This window comes from Cottoperca gobio, chromosome 4, assembly GCF_900634415.1.
Source record: "Cottoperca gobio chromosome 4, fCotGob3.1, whole genome shotgun sequence".
Classification (NCBI taxonomy): domain Eukaryota; kingdom Metazoa; phylum Chordata; class Actinopteri; order Perciformes; family Bovichtidae; genus Cottoperca; species Cottoperca gobio.
Window position 1 is genome coordinate 26,698,000 of NC_041358.1, and position 18,629 is coordinate 26,716,628.

Below are 18,629 nucleotides of genomic sequence, written 5' to 3' on the forward strand. Positions count from 1 at the left end.
AATAACAATTTCTAAAATGCAGGAGAATTGAAGCCTCTGATTGATTTCAGGGCTGCAGCAACAGTTAAAGACACCACCGTCATGTCCTCTAACATTTATAGGAATGTGGGAGTTACATGACATTTACAGGAGTTTACAGCCTATGATTACACACATATTTCACATGTTTGGATTTTTAAAGCTAATAGTTATTTGTCTAAAAGTCTTAAAATGTGACCGTTTTTAGACAAAAAAATAATAATAATGTGCAGAAGGAATATTTACATATTAAAAAGGTACACATTAATGGAATTTTGTTATTTTTATTTGATTAACATTAATGAGGTTTTTTTCCTGATTGACAGGTATTTTCATACAAAGACATGGATTAAGGATATTAACATTTTCTGGTGCTGGTAACTGTTAACCCCGGTTTATTTAAAGTCACTAGAATAAATAACCACAAGGGATAAAAATAATAATATGAAAACCAGTGATTAAGACTTAAAAACTAAGGCAACAAAGGGCACGGCACCTTGAGTAAAAGCCAGACTTAAACTTAAACTCTTAAACTTAAACTCTTAAACTCTTAAACAAAGAAAAACATTAAAATAAATTAAGCGAATTGTAATATAATATAATGAAATACGTGAGACAGTTTATTTGGATAAAATCATTTTGATGTATTAAAAATGTATATAAATAAGAATAACGATCAAATAAAATAAGAAATATAATCAAAATGAAATACATTAAGAGCATAAAACCTGTTCTTGGATAATAATAATAATAATAATAATAATAATAATAATAATAATAATAATAATAATAGTATTAATACAATTGTTGATAATAGTAATATTAATAATATTAGTAGTACTATTAATAATAATAATAATATTGTTAATAATAATAAAAATAATACTTATAATAATTATATTAATAATAACTTTTGTAAATAATATTGTTAATAATAATAATAATACTTATAATTATTATATTAATACTAACCTTTTAAATAATATTGTTTATAATAATAATAATAATAATAATAATAATAATAATAATAATAATAATAATAATAATAATAACTTGACTCAAAGTCTTTTCCTCATCAGTTGTCATGGAGATGACGGCTGTGTGATGCGTTTGGAAACCCCAGAAGAAAATTGTAAATTCACATTTTAATTAACGTTAAAAATGTTTTAAAGTTAATATTTGCTTGTTAATGTATATAACGTTTTATGAAGGTCAAGAATGTACGTTTACGCTCAACTAACATAATGTACATTAACATGATACATATTTATTTAGTAATATTAATAGTCATTTCCTGTATGAAAGCCGTGAAGGGGCAAAAGACGAACGTTACTTGTCGTCACGTTAACTCGCCGAACTGCAGAGATGAGGAACTGTGCACACTTTGTGATGGGAGGTGTGTTTTTAAAGGACTAGGAGCTGTTCAGGGGGAGGACCCGAGAAATCCTGCTGGCCGGGAAAAGAGAGGGAGAAAAAAGTTGTGTCAAGTTTTGTGACACGGAGGTGAAAACTTCACACCGACGGTTAGCTGCAGCTCGGACGGCGAAGATGGCGCGGCGCTGCGGCCGTGCCACGTCTCGGGCTACCGGAGAAATACAAATACATCCCGGAAGGATAGCAACATGTGCAGTTTGGTTATGTTTCTATCTCGTGTTTCCCTCTGCTGTGGAGGCTGGACTGTACACTGCTTCTGACCAAGTCATCCTGTTAAGTCCGGAAAATGTGGACTCGGTTCTGATCAACTCCTCCGCGGCTGTGCTCGCGGAGTTTTACGCGTCGTGGTGCGGACACTGCATCGCCTTCTCCCCGGTGTACAAGAGTCTGGCGAGGGATATCAAAGGTTGGTACGGACCTGCTGCAAGGCACGTAGCTGCAGCTGTTTACAATGGCGATTAATTCTTAGTGCTTATCCAGAATAATCATTCATAATCCTATTTCCCTGCATTGTTTGTAAATACTTTTCAGAGTTTGTTTTATTCACATGATAAACCAGCACACATAGTCGATGATAAGCTTTTAAAGTCTTGCATCCATTACTTTTTGTTATTATTTTCAGCTATGCAATTGATTACCATTGTTGTTGTTTTGGCTAGTGACTAATTCACTATCCTTTTAGTTAGTTAGTAGTTAGTTAGTTAGTTAGTGTTAGTTAATTGCTGAATGTGTTCCCTGGTTACATCTCCCTTTTTATCATATGCATGCAAACAGTGAGAGCTCCAAGCTGCTTCCTTCTGTTAATTAGAGCATGTGATCTAATGAATGTCTTTTTATTATTCTGGCTCTCCATCATCACATCCTCCAGCTGAGTTTAGTCTCTGCAGCTCATGAGCCAAAATAAATACCACAGAGCGATGAGGAGGAATATAATTAGGATGATAGTTGAGGGCAAAGTTCCTGATGATGGCAGGAGGCCTGACACAGTCATGGGGTATTTCAGTCCACACACACACACACACACGCATGCACACACACACGCACATGCAGAGTCAACAGTGGTAACTGATGTCTTGGCATGCTATCAAGTGCTTTGCTCTGGAGTTCGGAGGGTCATCCAGTTTATATATGAGGTGAATACAAGATAAATTAGGATTACACGCAGATGATATCACTGCCATCATGTCAGATTTCAATCTATTTTATGTCACACTTTTATTATTAAGGTGACGTATAACTGCGTAGTATAATATTGAGTTCTTCTGGACAATAAGGACTTGTTGTTTATTGATATACTGAAGTGCACAGGACCCCGTCCACTGTCGTCTGTGCAGGGGGCAGCAGACGGTACACTAAATATTTACCTTGGCTGTATTTTCTGTCTGTTCTTCAGAGTGGAAGCCAGCTGTGGACCTGGCGGCCATCGACTGTGCTGAAGAGGAGAACAGGAAGGTCTGCACTGACTACAGCGTCCGAGCGTATCCCACCATAAAGGTACGATGCAGAATGTAAACAGTTCACACAGGATCACGGACCGCGCTGCTTCTCCCCTCGGGACGGCTGCAGGAGCAGAATTCACTTATTTAGATGACCAGGGACAGATGTGATTAGAAGATGATAAACATTTATGCTCCACTGTCGCAGACGGTGTACTTTAAAAGCAAGGAAGTCTATTTTCTGCTGTTAATTTTTCAAATAATAATCTAATAATAGTCTAAAAGATTTTACTCTGGCTCTGTGAACGACACGGCTGTATTAAGAGTGTAATACAAATATATAATAAGAAATAGTTTGTTCTGTGTGGAGGCTGGACTGTGTTTGAGTAGAAAGGATAACATGATAAACTATAATAAATGTATTAATTAATCAGCAACAATTTAAATAATCAATTACCTTTTGTTGAAATTATATTTTAAGCAAAAATGCCAAAAGTTCAGCGTTTCCAGCTTCTATCTCTCTTTGTCCTTTACTCCATGACTTGAATAAAACAATCTGCTATGGTCTGTATCTTCCACCAGACTACATTCAGAAATCTGCCGTTTCTAGCCCCCCCCACTCTTCTCCTATATAGTTTCTGACGTGACCATGAAATCAGGAATGTTCACAGTGTCCTCCAACATGTCAGCGAGCTCCTTCTTTCAGCACGAATACGTTATGTTTGATTTGGATTAGCATGCCGTGTATAATGTGCATAAGCATGTGTGGAAACAAAATACTTATTTGCAGGTACTTTACGAAGGTATTTGATAAACAAGAGTACATTCAAGAGTTTAACTTCCGGTTTCAGCGCTGTGTGTGTGTGTGTGTCGTTGTCTGTTGTGTAATGAAGTGAACTCTTCTAACTCTTAGTGCGTTTCGGTTGTTAACTAGTGATAATTTCTAAATAACCACGGACATTTCTTCAGCAGTTAAACAGTTTTCTGCATTTCTTTTGTCATTTGTAAAAAGAAAAGTAAAAGAAATGTTGGCGTTGTCATTTAGTAACTTTAAAATGTGTGTTATTGTTCAGTCAACAGGGACCTTCTGTCTGTCTGAGTCGTGTTCAGTGTTATGTTGTGTTCAATGTGTAAGAGCAGCTTATTTTAAAAGGGTTATTAATATATCACACTGCAACATTACACAACGCTTCTCTCACGGCCGTGTGAGGCCCGTCTATCTGATCTCACTTCTCTTTCTCTCCCCTTCCTACGTAACCCGAAACATCTCTCACGTTGCAGTTCTTCCACGCTTATTCCAAGGATGGTTCTCTGGGACAGGCTTTTAAAGGTACGACTGCACACGGGAGCAAATAAAGGAGCCTTCACCTTTTTGTAAAGGGTTGATGGTAAATGTGGTCGACTGATGCAATAAATCCCTCAGTCTGTGCTCTATTGACAGAGAGCTGCCAAGCCTGTTCTTCCTGCGTCCAGCGGCGTCGTTTGACCTGACGGTGACGTAGTGGGATGCCAGGAAGCACTACACTGTTATAGTCTCTGCCTCTGGGTCGCCAGCGTGTGCTCCAGAGCTGCAACAATAGTGAACAATGTCCACTTTGTCAAAGATGAGGTATTTAAATGCCTTTTAAAAACCTAAAGATACTTTAATGTGGTCTAAAACAGAGAAAAGCAGGAAGTGTCCACATTTGAGAGGCTGAAAACAGCATTTATAGACATTTATGCATGAAAAAGGTAAATGTAACGATTATCTATTATCAAAATCCCCTAATTGTTGCAGCTCCAGTGTGTAGATGCCGCTCAAAAACACAACTTCCTTGTTCTCTTCGCTTGTATTGCAAACCAACTGTATTCACTTCCAACTGTGAAAAAAGCTTCACAAAATATGAGCGCAGAGGATTTTATGGACGTATTTATTCGAGTATACATCAGAAGAAATGCAGCGGAGAGAGGCCGAGGACATACGACCGGCAGACACACTGGGAGTCAGAAGCTCGTGTGCAATGCATCCTGGTACATGTAGGCACTGCTGGGAAGGCCTTTGGGCAGGAGAGCCCAGTTTTCTCTGTCAATAGAGCACAAACTGAGGAATGTATTGCATCAATCGACGACAGTTACCTTCAACACTGATGGGACATCGCTCTTACATCTTCACAGTCTTCTTCACAGTCTTCTTCACAGTCAACCTGTCATCACACAGTCAGCTCATCACTGTATGAAGTTGTCTTGATGCTCTCTGACCTCCAGCTTCCTCTCATGATGTCCGGGTGCTCCGTCACAGGATCATCAACAAACTGGAGAACCATGCAGAGCCCTGGCCCCCCGCCTGCCCCCCGCTGGAGCCCACCAGGTACACACACACACACACACACACACACACACACACACACACACACACACACACACACACACACACACACACACACACACTCGTAGTTATAAAATGTATAACTATATTTTACAAAATGTTAGTGATGTTTTTGCAGATGTTTAGTCTGGAAGAAGGTTGTGAATAATAATAATAATAATAATATTTAAACCTGTAGTCACATACTCTGTAACGACAACACATGCTGAACCTTCAGTTTGGTGAATTATATAGTTATATATAGTTGTGTGCTCGTGTTGCTGTAGAAACACATTCCCATCATGCTGCATCATTTCATCTGCTCTCATCATTAGAGGCTGTTAATTATTTGTTGAGGCATCGAAATGTTTCCACAAAGAAGAAGAGACTTCATCCTCCCAGCTCTGCCCACATGCTGACCTGCATGTACTCACACACTGCACACACTTTATTACCATGAGGCTGCAGGAAAAGGAAGCAGGAAGTCAAGTGTATTTCTCTTTTTAGATTTAAAGGGAAAGTAGCAAGCTTCGTCTCAGAACTTCCTCTTCTTCTGCTTCTTCTCCTACTTCTCCTTCTTCTTCTTTTCTTCTTCTTCTCCTTCTTCTCCTCCTTCTTCTTCTCCTTCTTCTCCTTCTCCTCCTTCTTCTTCTTCTCCTTCTTCTCCTCCTTCTTCTCCTTCTTCTTCTTCTTCCTTCTTCTCCTCCTTCCTTCTTCTTCTCCTTCTTCTTCTTCTCCTTCTTCTTCTTCTTCTTCTTCTTCTTCTTCTCCTTCTTCTCCTCCTTCTTCTCCTCCTTCCTTCGTCTCTCTGCAGGCTGCAGGAAAAGGAAGCAGGAAGTCAGTGTATTTCTCTTTTTAGATTTAAAGGGAAGTAGCAAGCTTCCTCTCAGAACTTCCTCTTCTTCTGCTTCTTCTCCTACTTCTTCTTCTTCTCCTTCTTCTCCTCCTTCTTCTCCTTCTTCTTCTTCTTCCTTCTTCTCCTCCTTCCTTCTTCTTCTCCTTCTTCTTCTTCTTCTTCTTCTTCTTCTCCTTCTTCTCCTCCTTCTTCTCCTCCTTCCTTCTTCTCCTGCAGGCTGGCAGGAAAAGGAAGCAGGAAGTCAAGTGTATTTCTCTTTTAGATTTAAAGGGAAGTAGCAAGCTTCCTCTCAGAACTTCCTCTGCTTCTGCTTCTCTTCCTCCTTCTTCTTTCTTCTTCTCTTCTCCTTCTTCTCCTTCTTCTTCCTCTTCTTCTTCTCTCTTCTTCTTCTTCCTTCTTCTCTCCTTCTTCTCTTCTCTCCCCTCTTCTTCCTTCTTCTCCTTCTTCTTCTTCTCCTCCTTCTTCTCTCTCTTCTTCTCCTTCTTCTTCTTCCCCTCTTCCTTCTTTCTTCTCTTCTCTTCTTCTCCTTCTTCGTCTTCTTCTCTTCTTCTTCTTCTTCTTCTTCTTCTTCTCTCTTCTTCTCTTCTCTCTTCTCCTCTTCTCTCTTCTTCTCTCCTTCTTGTCCGCTTCTTCTTCTTCTCTCTTCTTCTCCTCTTCTTCTTCTTCTTCTCCTCCTTCTTCTCCTCCTTCTTCTTCTTCCTCCTCTGTCTCCTTCTTTCTTCTTCTTCTACTTCTTCCTCCTCTGTCTTCTTCTTCTTCTCCTCCTACTTCTTCCTTCTTCTTCTCCTTCTTCTTCTCCTTCTTCCTTCTCCTTCTCCAAATTAAATAAAGTCTTCTCGATTTAATATCAGAATGTCCTTTTTATTCTTTTAAGTTAAAATATGTCCGTATAATCCTGCACCGTTTAATTCTCCTATTTGATCTCTGCTGGATCATCAGCTGATCCCTTTAAGATTTAGCTTAGCGTAGCTCATACCTGGGGTTTCAGTCTTATGTGGTTAACGCTCTCACCCCCCCCCCCCCCCTGTTCCTCAGCCAAGCAGAGTTCGACAGCTTCTTTGACACCAACAATGTTCAACACCTGGCTCTGATCTTCGAGGACACAAAATCCTACATCGGCCGAGAGGTAATGGCTTCTTCCTGCGTGAAGTTAAATGTGTAAAACTTTTAATACATTTAAAACAATATATACAAATAATATGATTACCAAATATAAAGTATGAACACTAGCGTGTCTATGAATTTTAGTTTGTTAATACACATATATTTTATTTAGTTCCTTCATTTTCAGTGTACACATTTAATGAGAACTGTGCAAAAGTAATTAATGTAAAAAGGGAAGAAGTAATAAGCTAAAGCTGCCTTCACCTGGTCAGTTATAATAAGTAATGACTTATTATAGATTATTTGATATTTTTTACACGTGTATTTGACCGAAATATATAAACAAAAACAAAATAAATGCTGAATATAGTTTCAATCCCAGACATACATGACATCTGCTTCGTTATTATGTTGAAATATAACGTGTCGAACACCTGTGTGCACGGCGTTGTTCAGGTCACACTGGACCTGTTGCAGTTTGAGAACGTCGCAGTGCGGAGAGTCCTGAGCAGCGAGGCAGCTCTGCTCAACAAACTGGGAGTCACTGAGTTTCCTTCCTGCTACCTTTACTCTCCTGGAGGAAACTTCACCAGACTCAAAGTGTGAGTGTGTGTGTGTGTGTGTGTGTGTGTGTGTGTGTGTGTGCGGTCTTCACCTGCCGCTGCATGACACCGTGCTGTGCACTTTATAACTACAGTGTTACTTACAGATAAAAGAACATATGTGCACAGAGATGCACAATCTTAAATAGTCATAATTATAATTTTCTACATTTTCATTGTACGTGTCTCCGTAATGATAATATCACAACGTGGGGATTAGTTGCAGCAGATCATGAAGGAACATGCAGTGTCTGGTCGGTCCCTCCATGCTGACGGATGTGCTGTGTTTACATTTCAGGCATCAGTTGATGCAAATAACAGCTGTTAGATAAATGAAAAGAAGCGGATTGGCAGCACTAAGGTTGTTTCTCACTAGTCTTTCAGTGTAAAGTCACACAGGTGTGGAGGGCAGGCTACATTATATTAAACAGGTGCATCACTATGGATAGGCCTGTTCATCCTTTAATATGCACTATATTACATACTTTAAAGCAATAGTTTGGATGTTTTGAAGTGGGGTTGTATGAGGTACTTCTCCACAGTCAGTGTGTCACCTACAGTACACAGCGTCTGCACGGCCCCAGGAGAAACAAGAGTTACCACACAGAAGCTAAATGTACAGCTGTGGGCGGGGGCAGCAGCAAAATGTAGTTAACCCAGCTAAAAGATCAATATCAGTTTAAGTGTTTCAGACAGACAGACAGCTTTACTGACGGGGAGCTGAAGCTGTTATCTCTGCTCTCACCAGACTCCATTGGAAAAAAACAGTAACTGTACCTCGCAGAACACGGTGGTTGCCGGTCTGCCGCTGCCCTCGATCGGTTAGTTAGTTTGTGTTGTTATGTGTCTTTGGTGAATCCGAACGAACCGAAATCACACGATAACACAAACTAACTAACGATCGAGGCAGCGATAGACCGGAAACCACCGTGTTCTGCGAGGTACAGTTACTGTTTTTTTCAATGGAGTCTGGTGGCTTTGCTGAGAGCAGAGATAACAGCTCCAGCTCCCCGTTGGACGGAGGAATCTGCAGTAAGGTAAAGCAGTGAAAATCTTCTAAATATAGCGTACACTGATATTGATTTTTTTTAAGTGGATAAAATATGTTTTGCTGACCCCGTCCGCAGCAGATCATGTCTGAGCTTCCTGCTGGTTCTCCTGTCTGCTTCTCCAAACTGCTGACCGTCATCACTGATTATGGAGAAGTACCTCATACAACTTCAAAACATCCAAACTGTCCCTTTAAAACAGATGCTGTGTTTTTCTTTTATTAAGTCAACCACTTGCATTTAAACTCCACAGCTGGGTTTTGGTCTGATTGCACCGTAACGGTGGGAGAGGTCACACCCTTATCATTGTCTTTGGTTAATGAGATTTGCCGACCTTTTAATTTCAGCACAGCTCCAACTTCCACCTGAGCAGACGTGTAATTAGCCAGAATAAGTGAAAACACCTGTGTGAGTGAGCAGGACAGAACTTGAACTACGGTGTTTTCCACTGAGCGCTGCTGCTGCTGCACACACACTCGCTGCGTTTCCTCAGTATCTGCTTTGGGACGGCCCGAATAAATGCCAAACCCACAATGTAAACACACAAATGCAGGAGGCCAGATTGTGGTAAAGCTACACTGTAATAGTAACCATGGCTAAAACACAGCAAGCGCCAGGATGCACCAGGGATGTTGAAGTTGTGAACGTGTGAGGAGAATATATCTTGTGTGTTCTGAACCTGGTACAAAGCAATATATTTGTATTTATCTCTAACATTGTAAAGATTTGAAATACACAAACATCCTATTGTTCCACACGCGACAACTTTGCTTTCTGCCGTAAACCTTCATCGTGTGCTCATTATCTGAACCCTATTCATGAGAATATTTTAAACATCTGGCCTCTTAATGGGATCAGAGCATCAAAATGGGTCCCATTATTCACCATCATAAAGCGGCGCTGATCATTCCTCACCCTGCAAATTCATCTGCTGTTTCTGCCTCTTTGTTTGGCTGTTTCAATAACTTGGCATGCAAAGAGGACTCTTTTTAGTTGACAAATGCAAAAAGGAAATGATTTATTGCTGATTTATTTATTCACCCTCCATCTCTCCCCTTCCAACCCCCCTCATCTCCATCACTGTACAGAGGGGAGGTTTTTTAATTTCTTGCATGAAAACAATGCCATTGCTTTTCTGGCTTCACCTGCCAAACAAGCCCCAGCCGCACACGGCGACAGATGGTCTCCCATCATCACTGAATGTCTGATTGATCCTGGGAGAGGTGTGTGTGTGTGTGTGTGTGTGTGTGTGTGTGTGTGTGTGTGTGTGTGTGTGTGTGTGTGTGTGTGTGTGTGTGTGTGTGTGTGTGTGTGTGTGTGTGTGTGTGTGTGTGTGTGTGTGTGTGTGTGTGTGTGTGTGTGTGTTGTGTGTGTGTGTGTGTGTGTGTGTGTGTGTGTGGGGGGCGTCTCACATCCGTCATGCATGTAATGCGTGCTGGTCCCAGGTGAATGCATTCCCTCCCAGCCCGCCCTGATGCCTTCCTGCTCGTCGGCCCTGGGGATTGCTGGATGAATGGCTCTCCATCCACATCTGTACACTCCCACCAGACACGCAGGTGTAATTGAGTCCCGGGCTGGTGTTAGTGAGCGTGGGCCCAGAGTATCCATCCTCCTTATTACCATCCTGTTCCAGTTTTTCTCTCTGTCACTGTACACAGGGGGAATGGAGAGAGGGAGACAGTATAGAGACGCGAACGCTGAATAGGGTGGGGTCGCTAAGCGAGCGTTATGGGCGAGCTCCGAGATCTAGAGCATCGAGCCCATCCTTTCGTTTTGCCAATCCTGCCTACAGAGCCGCGCGCGAGCGATCGCGAGAGCTCATCCCTCGCCTGGCCGCCCTGGGTCTCGCTACGCGCGTGGCCGAGAGAGAGCGAGATGAGTTTTTCTCTCGATCTCTCTCTGCTCTCGCGAATATCATCGCTCCTCGCTCCAATCTACGTTACTCGCTCTATCTTCTACCTCGCTCTTCATCGATGCTATTCCTCTCTCTCTCGTCTGCTCTTCGCTCGCGCGCCTATCTTCTCTGCTCACTCGCTTATGGCTCTCTCTCTCTTCCTCTTCTCTCTGCTACTCGCTAGCGCTCGTCGCGTGCTCTCTCCTCTTCTCTCTCTCGAGCTCTCTACTCTCTCTCTCCTCGCTCTCCCTCCTCTCGATCCGTCTGTCTGGTTGCAGGTTATCTCATGTTCTCAGCTCCACGCTGCTCTGGCACCATCTGCTCAGTATTTGAAACGCGTTCCCGTAAGTGCGTTAAATATATGGCCACGAAGAAATACTGTCATAAAACAGTTTTTATGGGAGTGGACCGCTGAAACAAAAGGGTGAAATAAAAAACAAAACAGGGACTTAGTTTCAGGGTCAGAGCTCTTAACACATGGCTGCACACACTGGGACACGTGTATACTGTTACTTTATTACTTTATCTGACAGCAACTGTGCATATTAATAACATTTCTAAATATGCACAGAACATCTTCATGTAGTACCTGAGACCTGCCCTTTCATCTCCCCCCCCCCCCCCCAAGTGTTTGAGGGGTCAAAAAACACAGAAACAAACGCTCTTTCTTTGTGTATTGTCGTGTTGAAACAGCGAAGCAGGACAGGTCCACGTACTTCTGCACAAATCACATAACATGCAACCTTCGTGCACCGCTGACTCTCCTCTTCCCTGTTCCATCACATCTGAGGAATGTTTGTATCTTTAGTTGTATCGGAGATCTGAAGCTATTTGTATCTTGAGTGCGATATTAATAAAGTTATTATTGTATAGTTTATGTTGAGTGACCGTCTCACTTGTCCTTCGCTCCCTCAGCAACATTGAGGCTCGTACTTTCTACTCTTACGCCCTCAAGAGGCTGCCGGGGGTGGTGCGTTCAGGGAAGCCTCCCCCGGTCGTCGTAGACGTCCGCACCAACAGCACAGAGAAGCCCTGGAGACCCTTCAACAGGTAAGAACTATACACGCTGCACACACTCCTTCTGTCTGCTCATCCTCATTATGTGTGTGTGTGTGTGTGTGTGTGTGTGTGTGTGTGTGTGTGTGTGTGTGTGTGTGTGTGTGTGTGTGTGTGTGTGTGTGTGTGTGTGTGTGTGTGTGTGATGGTGTGCGATGGTGTGCTCAGGTCCAGGGTGTACATGGCAGACCTGGAGTCAGCGTTGGTGTACTCTCTGCGCGTGGAGCTGGCTGCTCACAGCGTCATCAGAGGAGAAGCTCTGACCGCGCTCAACAAGTACATCTCTGTGCTGGTGAAGGTACGGGTACCAGACAGAGCACACACACAGGACATGTGCAAACCTAATGATGTGCATTGATCAGGGCTCATTATTTTATTATGACAACATTGGCTCCATCATTAGCTCAAAAACCCAGATAAAATATGAGATTTAAACAGATGACGCTCGCTGTGCAGACATGCTGTATTAGATTCATTCATTGTTCTCTCTGTAGTATCTGCAGCTCATTCATTTACTCTTCACTTTCTGTCCTTGTCACCAAGGGACAGAGGATTGTTTACTGTAAACTATGGTGATCAGGGAAAGACAATCTGTTTTAAAGGGATTTGTTTCTAACCTTGTCAGAAAACAACAATATTCAGCATTTGCATCGTTCTACGAGTATAATGTGAAATGTGTAGTTCCAGCAGGTCGCCACTAGATGGAGAGTGAGACAGCAGAATATCTCTTCACGTTGGAGATTTTAACTGATGTTTTGCAGCATTTAGCTCAAAGTTCCCGCTTCATAACATGTGTTCTTCCTTTAGAATCCATCTGGTTATTTGGCACATTTACCTAATTTATTGTTTTAGTCAAATGCACCACACACACACACACACACACACACACACGTGTACACAGTGGTGAATGCAGAAGTGGAAGCCATTGAGTGGAGCAGCAGCACAATCCCTCTCTTGGGTGTTGTTGACCCTCTTGATGTTTGCTCTCAGGGGGATTGAAGCGTGGCTGCCACCCAGTCGCTGCCCGCAGGCTTCACACACACACAACCACCTCTCCTCCTCCTCCTCCTCCTCCTCCTCCTCCTCCTCCCCCCCTGCTTTTGGTTTCACACAGGCATTTCTGTAAATACATGTGGACGTGCCAGCCCTCTGTGGTTCACCCAAACAACCACCCGACAACCGTCACATCCTCCTTTTACGTGTTCTGGTCTGTCTGTCCTTGTGTAAAGAAATTCCTTTTCGACTAACACTCATACGATTTTGGAGTTTTTCCACAAAGAATCGTGCAAAAGCAGCACTTTAAATCATAAATTACCAGAGATGTGCTCGTGTGTATGAAAAAAAGCTTTTTTTTTAAATTAACGAAGACCAATTAGTCGACTAATCGTCGGGCAGCTCGACCGTTTTCCTTTTCTGCTCTCTTTGAAGATAGTGTCTAGTCTGATTGTTTTATCAGCTTTTATTACATATATGCTTTCTTCATCTCTCCCCGCGGCTCACAAGCTCTTCACCTCGCTGAAGTGCCCGCCAGGCAAACATGTTGTTGTGATGATGAGGCCTGACCTGCTAGCCCTCTCCCTATTGGCTACACAGCCGGCTGTCTCACTGCCACCAATCTCTCTGATTATATCTCACTCTCTAGGGAGGTGTGTGTGTGTGTGTGTGTGTGTGTGTGTGTGTGTGTGTGTGTGTGTGTGTGTGTGTGTGTGTGTGTGTGTGTGTGCAGAGCTCCGAGGCCATTAGCTCCAGTTTGTTTAGTCAATAGCAGCCGGTCCCAGTGGTGTTCTTGAGCCTGTCCCCCCCCCAGCATGATGGAGCAGCCGCTCCGCAGGGCTTTGTGTGGCGGAGGAGCTCGTCATTGTTGCATCTGACTGCGACTTGTGACGGTCTTATTGCGGTTTGACGGAGCGATGTCGCTACAAAGAGGCCGAATCCTTTCCGCCGGTCAGCTCGGGGGGAACACTTCATGTAAGACGAGCAAGTGAAAGCAGTTGGAGGAGATTTGGGGACGAGAGTGGACGATCCTTAAAGTGGCAGAACATTGTGGTGATTTACTTTTTAAACAGGAAATGTAGAAGAGAAAGTCTCACACGAAGAACTACGGCAACGAAAGACAAACGAACGATGAAAACCACATAAAGAAACTTCTCAAACAAGATTCACAGCAGAACAAACGTTTACAGCGAGCGGTGCGATCCAACAGAGATCATCAACAAACGTTTACAGCGAGCGGTGCGATCCAACAGAGATCATCAACAAACGTTTACAGCGAGCGGTGCGATCCAACAGAGATCATCAACAAACGTTTACAGCGAGCGGTGCGATCCAACAGAGATGAAACACATCAACAAACGTTTACCCAGAGTGCTTTGCCCTTCGTGGTATCTCTTCCTGTGTTCGCCATTGGCCAATGAGATCATATATCGATGCACAATTACATCATCTAATTTAATAACAACAAACACAAACTATCTAAACATTAATTACATTTTAATATTATTATTATTTCATATAGACTTTGTATTTATTAAATTGCCAGACAACCTGCTATATTGTGATATATATTGATATGAACTACAGCCCGACTCTCTTCACACGACGATGCATCTGCTGCATGAGATAAACATGTTCCTCGTGCGGGATACCTCCCGTCTAAATCTTTAAAGTCCCCGTAGAAAGATGCGCTCATATTTAAACGTTAGTTTCTCCTGATGCAGTGAATCATCCTGAGTTCGGATGTTGTTGGATAAAGAAATGTTCTCTCGTCTTGTGTCATGTGACGAGATGAGAGTGACTCGCGTGTCCTCCCTTCAGTGGTGACACATTTCTTTTATTTTTTACTAAAGTGATAATTAGTGGCGAGTGTATGAACATACATTAGGGGTGATACTGTGCGGGGCTCGCAGCTAATTATTATTATTATCGTCACTGTCGATTAATCTGCCAATTAGATCAAATAATAGTTTCTTTAAAACGTCAGAAAATTGGGAAAAATGCCAATTTGGCATCTTCAGATTCTTTTGGCTGATTAATTAATAATTAATTATTGTTAATATGTTAATTATTAACATTAATGAACCCAAAAATATTCTGTTTACTTTAATAAAAGAAATAAAAACACTCCTTTAAAAAGCTGGAACCATCAAATGTTTTGTATTTTGTAAAATTACTTAAATATCAAAATATTTGCCTTTTTAAATTGTATTTATTTATAATCGTTGTTGTTACATCTTGAGGACACGCTAAGTCTGTTATTTAAATTAATATGTATTCGTCTCCTTCGTATATTAATCTTTTTTTTTTTTTTATTATCCTGACCTAAAAAAAAAACTGTCCAAGAATTATAATTCCATGAAATGTTTGTTTCTTCTCGATCCACAATCATCGCATCTCCATCCAAACATGTCAACATGCCCCCCCCCCCCCCCTGTCTTGTCAGGCTGAAGCCGGATTTATGAAGCCTCTACATGTATATGAGGATTAAAAAAAAAAGTGTATCTTGGGAAGCATGAGAGCATTACAGCGAGGTTTTTAAGGATTACACCTCCATCCTGCTTTTCTTGAAAGAAGCCTTTCAGCCCAGAGGGGCAGGGGAATAAAACAAAGAATTAAGAGGGGGGGGGGGGGGCACCCTTCTCACGGCAAGGACATAATGTTCACAGACACACAATATGATGCTCTCTGCGACTGTAAATATGGATCATATGACTGTTTTAAATAAGCACTTTCAAGTTGATGACTGTGATTCCACTTGTAGTTTACCGTCTGTAGAAAACAAGCTGTTTCCACTCTGCGGCACGTGTCTGCAGCCCCCCCCCCCCCCCCCCATGCTTCCCCTGGTGGATTGAAGTTAGATTATGACCGAGGGGCCTCACCCTTGTCTCCTGCCCCGCGCCTGGCCCGGTCTGCCCTGTTGCAGCCGACAGATGCCGCCCTCTCGGGACCGTCACCACAAGGAGCTTGTGGTTTCTCAAGTGCTGCTGATACTAATCGGATCAGGGATGACATATTGCCGGGGTGAAGGGGATTGTCATGGTCCAACTGGGACGGGGGCAGGGGGGGAGACGGGGTTAGAGGAGGGGAAGTGTGTGTGTGTGTTTGTCTCGAGAGAGAACAAACAGGAGATATGTTGTAGAGATGATAAGATGAAGAGGCGTTACACTTTAATCACTTGGTTTTCCCAGTACGGACTTTTACCTGCTGTGAATCGATTTAAATGACATTTTAAATGTTTAAATGTCACAAAGTGTTTCGTTCGTTTCATTTGTTCTGAACTGTTGTTGATACCGAACACTCCGTGTCTGAGAGTCTTCATGATGGATCTTAAATGTAGAACAGCAGACATTGTTTCTTTGTAGTCTCGGTGTTTTAACTGGACTACAAACGGTCTCCTGAGCGTGCCGCTCGTCTGTTCGGCACATTCATCAACATATGAGGGAAATATATTTTGGCATATTGATTGGTGCCATCAATGATGAAGGTCAGAGGAGTCCAGCAGAGAGCTTCAGGAGAGAGCTTCAGGAGAGAGCTTCAGGAGAGAGCTTCAGGAGAGAGCTTCAGCGAGAGCTTCAGCAGAGAGCTTCAGCAGAGAGCTCAGGCAGAGAGCTTCAGCAGAGAGCTTCAGGAGAGAGCTTCAGAGAGAGCTTCAGGAGAGAGCTTCAGCAGAGAGCTTCAGGAGAGAGCTTCAGCAGAGAGCTTCAGCAGAGAGCTTCAGGCAGAGAGCTTCAGCGAGAGAGCTTCAGGAGAGAGCTTCAGCAGAGAGCTTCAGCAGAGAGCTTCAGGAGAGAGCTTCAGGAGAGAGCTTCAGGAGAGAGCTCAGCAGAGAGCTTCAGGAGAGAGCTTCAGGAGAGAGCTTCAGGAGAGAGCTTCAGCAGAGAGCTTCAGGAGAGAGCTTCAGGAGAGAGCTTCAGGAGAGAGCTTCAGCAGAGAGCTTCAGCAGAGAGCTTCAGGAGAGAGCTTCAGGAGAGAGCTTCAGCAGAGAGCTTCAGCAGAGAGCTTCAGGAGAGAGCTTCAGGAGAGAGCTTCAGCAGAGAGCTTCAGGAGAGAGCTTCAGGAGAGAGCTTCAGCAGAGAGCTTCAGGAGAGAGCTTCAGGAGAGAGCTTCAGCAGAGAGCTTCAGCAGAGACATCAACGTGAGACATGAAGCTCATGAATAGTGTTGCCCCGGTGACGGCGAGTTAAACCCCTTTTCTTCTGGTTAAATTCAAACAAACGGTTAATGAGCTTTACTCGTGTGTGTGTGTGTGTGTGTGTGTGTGTCATTCTGTGTGTGTCTCATTCTGTGTGTGTGTGTGTGTGTCATTCTGTCTCAGTGTGTGTGTGTGTGTGTGTGTGTGTGTGTATAATTCTGTGTGTGTGTTATTCTGTCTCATTCTGTGTGTGTGTGTGTGTGTGTGTCTCATTCTCTGTGTGTGTCTCATTCTCTGTATGTGTGTGTGTGTCTCATTCTCTGTGTGTGTGTGTGTCTCATTCTGTGTGTGTGTGTGTGTGTCTCATTCTCTGTGTGTGTGTGTGTGTGTGCCTCATTCTGTGTGTGTGTCTCAGTCTGTGTCTCAGTGTGTGTGTGTGTGTCTCATTCTGTGTGTGTGTGTGTGTGTCTCATTCTCTGTGTGTGTGTGTGTCTCATTCTGTGTGTGTGTGTGTGTGTCTCATTCTCTGTGTGTGTGTGTGTGTGTCTCATTCTCTGTGTGTGTGTGTGCCTCATTCTGTGTGTGTGTCTCAGTCTGTGTCTCAGTGTGTGTGTCTGTGTCTCATTCTGTGTGTGTGTGTGTCTCATTCTGTGTGTGTGTGTGTGTGTCTCATTTTGTGTGTGTGTCTCAGTCTGTGTCTCAGTGTGTGTGTGTGTGTCTCATTCTGTGTGTGTGTCTCAGTGTGTGTGTGTGTGTGTCTCATTCTGTGTGTGTGTGTCTCAGTCTGTGTCTCAGTGTGTGTGTGTGTGTCTCATTCTGTGTGTGTCTCATTCTGTGTGTGTCTCAGTCTGTGTGTGTGTGTGTGTGTGTGTGTGTGTGTGTGTGTGTGTGTGTGTTATATCTGCTGGTAAAATCAATTGTTTGTTTGTCTTTAGGGATTTACAAAGTTGTTGCTCTCTGCACATATCTGGTAACATATTAATGTTATTAATATTAATATTTAATGTAACAGTATTGTGTGTGTTCGTGCTGCACATCTGTTTTATTTGTAACGACCAGTGTTCCTGTGAGTGACTGTTATTTAAGGCTGCCCCCCCCCCCCCCTCTTAGCCGACTAATTGGTCGTTTTAATTTGAGTTGACTCAGATTTATTTCGTCTATTAGTCATTTTCTAAATGAGAGGAGGACCGACATGATGTTCTTGTGTAAGGCAGGTGTGTTCTGTTGCTCACAGTGTAAACCAGTATAAGTTCTGTAAGGACTGCGGCCCACTTCGTACCCACATGATGAAACTCGGCTGTCCGTGCAGTGTTCCTGCAGACCAAGGTGATGAAAGGTGAAAGACGCAGCCTGGAGCTACGAGAGCAGCGGGACGGACTCAGGACGGAGCAGGACAAGAAGCTTTAAGCAAATCACTGGAGGTCTGGTGAAGTGGTCAGGGTGTAACACACAGATCCTGTTAGAGGGTGATGAATAGACGGCTGAGCTGTGGACTGAAAGGCGTGTGTGTGTGTGTGTGTGTGTGTGTGTGTGCAGGTGTATTTAGTCGAACAAATGGTGGAGGCCAATTTAAAAAGACTCAGTGATGCAAATGAAACGCGGGCCACATGTTGGAGGAGGTTCCTCTGTTGTCTGTTCTCTCAGATTCACTTTGTAGAAATGTTTCACACTTTGACTCCGAGTCCAGATGTCGTTGAAGTGACGCTTT

General features: G+C 43.0%; 1 protein-coding gene across 1 annotated transcript in view; it reads left to right on the top strand.

The window, feature by feature from the left end:
* Positions 1-1,366: 1,366 nt before the first annotated feature.
* qsox1 (quiescin Q6 sulfhydryl oxidase 1) overlaps positions 1,367-18,629 on the top strand; it is a 32,104-nt gene continuing 14,841 nt past the window's right edge. The window contains exons 1-8 of the mRNA XM_029430167.1: positions 1,367-1,858; positions 2,846-2,946; positions 4,170-4,218; positions 5,133-5,235; positions 7,124-7,214; positions 7,649-7,794; positions 11,653-11,787; positions 11,962-12,091. Of these exons, the coding sequence (XP_029286027.1) occupies positions 1,567-1,858; positions 2,846-2,946; positions 4,170-4,218; positions 5,133-5,235; positions 7,124-7,214; positions 7,649-7,794; positions 11,653-11,787; positions 11,962-12,091 (1,047 nt within the window). The 5' untranslated portion in view covers positions 1,367-1,566. The remainder of the gene's footprint in view (positions 1,859-2,845; positions 2,947-4,169; positions 4,219-5,132; positions 5,236-7,123; positions 7,215-7,648; positions 7,795-11,652; positions 11,788-11,961; positions 12,092-18,629) is intronic.